Source organism: Chiloscyllium plagiosum, chromosome 11 (genome assembly GCF_004010195.1).
Source record: "Chiloscyllium plagiosum isolate BGI_BamShark_2017 chromosome 11, ASM401019v2, whole genome shotgun sequence".
Taxonomy (NCBI): Eukaryota; Metazoa; Chordata; class Chondrichthyes; order Orectolobiformes; family Hemiscylliidae; genus Chiloscyllium; species Chiloscyllium plagiosum.
The window spans coordinates 89,046,129-89,052,284 of NC_057720.1; the positions used below are offsets into that span (position 1 = coordinate 89,046,129).

Consider the following 6,156-nt stretch of genomic DNA (forward strand, 5'->3'; position numbering starts at 1 on the left):
CTGTAGCTTATGTCCTGCACATTTCGGATTGTCATGCCTTCATTAGCCCTGTATCAGGTGAAAATTTAGTCAGTGTACTGATGATTCTTAGCATGCGATCAACTGTGATCATATTAAACAATGGGAGGACAAAAGCAGACATGTGTGGAATCTGACATGTTAATATTTAGCTCTTGATGACAATCCCAATACAATTAGCTCATGAATTTTATCACTCAGCCAATTACGTAGCAAACATAAGAGAACTGAACACAGTTACAAGCAAGAACTAAGGTCCAAGAGGAATTACATGTTTTTATAGCATTAACCTAAACAGTCACATCAGGGATACTCCTTTTTTAAAGGTCACGTTGGCCTAGCAAGCAAAATTATTCATTCACATTGAGTGGAAAGCTTAGGATCACGATTACAATTGAACTTTGAAACACAATTCTGAATGAAAGCCCTGAATTTAACAATTTTTTGACAATGCAAGGTCCTTGACAAGACTTTTGAAAAAGACAAGAATATGCAAATTAGTTGCTCCCTTAAATTTTATATATTCGCTGCGATGTCCACTGAAATCCACAACTAAATTGTTTGGTAATAAACATAAATGAACATTTTCCAACCTCATATATAGATTTATATACTTGTGGCCAATGGGGAGAAAATTTGTTGAATTATGTATCTGGAGTTGGCAATGAAAATAAAACTATGGATTTTCAAGAAATCAGTAAAATAAAACAAACACTTTGGCTGTTACATGAGAGATTCCTCATAATCTTTTGTTCCAATATCCAAAATCACATACACCCTTCCTTCAAACCCCACCGCACTCATCCCTTGCAACAATGAAACCTCTGGATTGCAATGTAAGTAAAGTCATAGCTGCCAGCATTACAAAAGGGAAAATTCACTCCTCTGTAATATAATTTGGTCTGTAAGATTACGAGATTTTCACTGATAAACTTTCCTCTTTCTGATTGTCCAGGTAACTGAAACCAGAACAGGACCTCTTGGATGCAGTAATTATGATAACCTAGACTCTGTCAGTTCAGTCCTGGTACAAAGTCCCGAGAACAAAATTCACTTACAAGGTCAGTACAGGTGCGGTGGCTCAAATTTCTCCTCTCATTCCAGTAACTCTTAATGTAAATTCACTGTGCTATGCTTTTTCTCTTATTCCCTCGAGTCTAGATGCAATGGATGAAGCTTTGTTCTAATATTCATGTCTCAAGCTGATTATTGCATCGCATCATGTTATTCCTATAAAATCAGTAACAACAGCTGGGGCTCCAATTGCTAAAACAGTAATTTTTCATCATATTAAATGCTGAAATGTCAGGGTTACTTGCAGTCCATTATATTATCATTGTAGCACAATTTTAACAAACTCATTTGCAGCGTTTGTTATTCCATTTGTAGTCAGGGTTGTCTGCTGATCTTCTCTTTACTGCTCCTCTTGGCATTAGTATTGATAAGAATGAAAGAATAAGAGAAATGGGGGGAAATGTCGCTCACGTAGCCCCTTGGATCAGCTGTTTCATTATGATCATAGCTAAAGATTTACATCTTCTGCATTACCCCACCCCCCCACCCCGCCCTATCCATACAGCTCTTGATTCCCTTAATCCATTTTGATTTTTTTCTTGAATATATCCAACATATCCATAGCTGTCTGAGCTGAATAGTCCCAGGGATTCATAACTCACTGAATGGAGAAAGTCTCAGTTCTGCTGTACCTAGCTGACCCCTTCTTCTCCGATGCCCTTGGAATAAACTCCAGCCAGGGCCAACATCCTAATGGCATCAACCCTGACAGACTCCTCAAGGATTGTCCACATCTCAATGAGCTAACCTCTCATGCTGCAGAATTCTGGATGCTATCAGCCATACTCCTCATATATAATCCACCAAGGAATCAATCCGCATTACACTCCTGCGAAGGCAAGGAGATTCGTTCATCAGAAAGAAGACCAAAGCTGTATGCAGTACTTAGGTGTAGTCTTACCAAGCCCTATGTAAAGACAGTAATTGCATTTCTTCCTTTCATGTTTCAGCCTGCTTATATTCCTGCTTTCTTATATTTTCATATCAATGATATTGCAATAGCAAAAGTCCTCTTGAATTATTCTACAGTGTCAGTTTTGTTGGTCTGGTTTTCCCTGTGTCAGTGTGATTTCTACACTTTCCCAATTTACCTTCAGTTGATCCTTATCTTTCATGAAAACACGCTTGATTTAATTTAATGTTTGGATGCTGTGACAGAAAGACCAGAGATCAAGTGGAGAAAATGTATTGTGGTTTATTAGATATATGCAATTGCATGAGCAGTAAACAGGGAACAGATTGAAAGCTGGAGAGCTCCAGAACTCAAAACGAAGTGGCAGATTTAATCTAAAGATGAATGCTGAATGAGTGTAGCCTTCGACTCAGTACAATGTTCGTAACACTTTACACCAAACCTTCCCCAGTCTTTTGCTTCCAAATTTAATCAAGTCACAGAGCAGCTTAATTATTTACAAACTGCCATATTCAATTGCATTTTTTCTCATTACGCAACCCAGCATATTTTAGCTCACAGCTGATCTTGTTCAACACGAGGTGCATTGATTTGGATTGTACTAAATATATCTACTCAGCAGCCCTTTTCATGGCTTGTGGGTTGAAAGGAAAGGAAAGGACCAAAAAGCATATATTTGAGAAAAAAAAAACACTTCTAATAATAAAGGGGTTCTCATAAACCTGGAGACCTCACAAATCATTTTATGGACAGTGAATGACTTTTAAAGTGTGTTTGCTGTTGTGATTTGGAGAAATAAACCATTGGAGTTTGAATGTCAAAGCTTCACAATGAGACCTGTTAGTGATAATATTGCCACTGTTTAGTATAGGTCCTAGCCTGAACACAATATCAGTGAAGAGTTTTGGCTCACCAACTGGCTGTTTGACCCATTGTCACACTGTGGGTCAACCCATGGCACATGGACTGCACAGGTTCAAGAAGGCAGTTCAATACCATCTCCTCAAGAGCAAATAGGGACAGGCGATAAATGCTGGCCAGCCAGCGGCATCCACATCCCACTAATGAACAAAAATAAGTGATTGTAATGATGGTAGGTAAAAACAAGGAGTGCAGATGCTGGAAACCAGAGTCTAGATTAGAATGGTGCTGGAAAAGCACAGCAGGTCAGGCAGCATCCAAGGAGCAGGAAAATCGATGTTTCGGGCAAAAGCCCTTAATCAGGAATAGAGTCAGGGTGCCTGTGAGTGGATAGATAAATAAGATGGGGGTGGGGAGAAAGTAGCATAGAGTAGGGAAGGGGAAATGAGGAACTGGTGAAATCCACATTGATGCCATGGGGTTGAAGTGTTCTGAGGCGGAAGGTGAGGCGTTCTTCCGCCATGCGTCGGGTGGTGAGGGAGCAGTAGTGGAGGAGGCCCAGGACCTGCATGTCCTCGGCAGAGTGGTTGGGGGAGTTGAAATGTTGGGCCACAGGGCAGTGGGGTTGATTGGTGTGGGTGTCCCTGAGATGTTCCCTAAAGCGCTCTGCTAGGAGGCGTCCAGTCTCCCAAATGTAGAGGAGACCGCATTGGGAGCAACGGATACAATAAATGATATTAGTGGATGTGCAGGTAAAACTTTGAAGGATGTGGAAGGCTCCTTTGGGGCCTTTGATGCAGGTGAGGGAGGAAGTGTGGGCGCAGGTTTTGCAATTCTTGCGATGGCAGGGGATGACAGAGTATGAGGTCCCTGATTGGCGCTGTTACCCTGGTCCAATCAGGAAGCACTGGCTGACAGATATGAACAGGAGTGTCAGGAATTCTGTTCACTCTGACAGCCAGCTCTGAGCTAGCTGGCACAGCATCATATACTACGCACATGGAAATAAGGGTGAATTGATACTTGGATACCAGCCTCAGTAACCTTATTTCAATGCCTACGCCAGCTTGTTAAGTGACCATCATTACTTAGTGCCAGACCCTTGCTTCGCCCCCATACTCTTGCATATTATTTCTATCCAAATAGTCGTCTAATGTCTTCCTAGTAGATGTGGTGCCAATCAAATGGGCTACTTTGTCCTGGAGGGTGTCAGGCCTTTTGAGTGTTATTGGGGGTGTATTCATCCAGGCAAATGGGGAATATTCAATCACACTCCTGACTCATGTCTTGTAGATGGTGGACAGGCTTTAGGAGTCAGGAGGGGAGTTACTCACCACAGTATTCCTAGCCACTGACCTGCTGTTGTAGTCACTGTATTTATATGGCAGGTCCAGTTGAGTCTCTGATCAATGGTAATCCCAAGGATATTGACAGTGGAGGATTCAGTGATGGCAAAAACATTTAATGTCAAGGGGCAATGTTTAGATTGTCGCTTATTAGAAATAGTCATGGCCTGGCATTTGTGTGGTACAATATTACTTGCTACTTAGCAGGCCAAGCCTGGATATTGTCCAGATTTTGTTGCATTTGAGCATGCACTGCTTCAGTATCTGAGCAGTTGCGAATGGTGCTGAACATTGTGCAATCATGTGCAAACATCCCTCCTTCTGCCCTTATGATGGAGGACAGGTCATTGATGACGTAGCTGAAGATGTTGGGCCTTTTTGAGCCCTCCTGCTCCTTTTATGATTCTTTTATTATTTACATTGTAATAGAAGACTATGAGACACCTTTTTGTTGATTGGGAAGTCCTTCCTCTTAAAAAGCATTCCTCTTGGTTCTCAATTTCATTTTCTTCCTGACACCAGTAGGGAACATGCATTATCTTCTTTTTGCTGATTTGTATCTCCATCAACATCCAGGGAGCTTGGGATTTGTTTGTTCTACTTTTCCAATTTGGGGAAATACACCTCGATCGTATCCAAAAATCATCTGTACGCCACTCCAACCAACCCTTTTAGAATTTAAATTCGGTCATCGCACAAACCCAAGTTTCGACATGCCCACTTCAAAATCTCTAATTCCATGACTTCAGTAATTACTTTATGACCCTATGAAACATCTGATGGAATAGTAAATCTAGCTTCAGGTTAAATCATAATAGGCTTTTGGTTTCAGTTTTCCAAATATGAACAGAAACCCTTAAGATTATTGATATAAAGAGGAATTCAACATTCATTAGCATTCAAGTTGTGACTTTGATCAAAGGCCTTTGGTAAGGACTGTTTTTAAGTTGCACTTTAGCGTTGGACGCAAGACCATTCATCTGATTGCTGCTGATGCTTCCCATGTATGGATGTGACCATGGAGTCAAACCTCCCTCAGCCAACCCTGCCCAACTGCTGGGACTGGATTTTACAGCTCTCTAATGTACATGTTTTCAGTGTTCATGTCAGATATGTCAGGCCCCCACTATTTCCAGCCCAGTCTTGATCTGGTCCCCTTAACACAAGTAGTTGCCTGATAAGGTGCCCACTAACCCGTCTTTAAGCTTATCGAAGCCCATAATTGGTCAATTTAGGACCTCAATGTCCTTTAACTGCAATAGCATGCTAGGGAATGGAAGGTGGGAGAGCGAGGGAAGGCTACTTTCCCTCAAAGTCGATGAAACTGTAGGAGACAGGTTAGTTATATCCTTCGGGAAATGGGAGGAAGGTTGATGTGTGCGTGTGTCTGTGTGGTTTATGTTTGTGTGTTTGTGTATGTGTGTGTGTGTGTCTATGGATGTGATGTTTGTGTGTGTATGTGTGGTGTGTGTGCATGTGTGTGCGTGTGTAAGAACCTGCAATAAATATATGTGGAACCTTTTAGTGCCAGGTTACCCTCATCTCATTCTTATGTTACAGAAGTTAACACAAGTATTGTTACATCAGGGGCAAATACTCTACTGGAGGCAGGTCAAATGGGAGTAAGGAGCACAGGATGAGATGGGAAAGAAGGAAGATGAAGGAGATCACTGACCATAATATTATCCATTAAAAAACGCAGTGGAATGTTATAATGCAGAGCAAAATTAGAAGACAAGCAAGAAAGAGGCACTTTTTTTTAAAACTAGGAGGTTGAGAGTGATATTGGAGACTGTGAATATTTTCTCTCTATTAAAAGAGCAGGTTTGGTAAAAATGTGAAATCTCATTGTAAGTGTAGAGTTGTCAAGTTTTGAGGTTAAATTTGAGAATGTGATAGGTAGATGAAGGTGAGGGTGAAAGTGATAGGTGGGAGAGGAGGGTG

General features: G+C 41.2%; 1 protein-coding gene across 3 annotated transcripts in view; it reads left to right on the plus strand.

Annotated features, from left to right (window-relative positions):
* The window catches only part of LOC122554654 (BMP/retinoic acid-inducible neural-specific protein 3-like), a 177,075-nt gene that overhangs the window by 95,765 nt on the left and 75,154 nt on the right, over nt 1–6,156 (plus strand). For all 3 annotated transcript variants that reach the window (XM_043700019.1, XM_043700020.1, XM_043700021.1), the window contains one exon: nt 974–1,079. In XM_043700019.1, the coding sequence (XP_043555954.1) occupies nt 974–1,079 (106 nt within the window). The remainder of the gene's footprint in view (nt 1–973; nt 1,080–6,156) is intronic.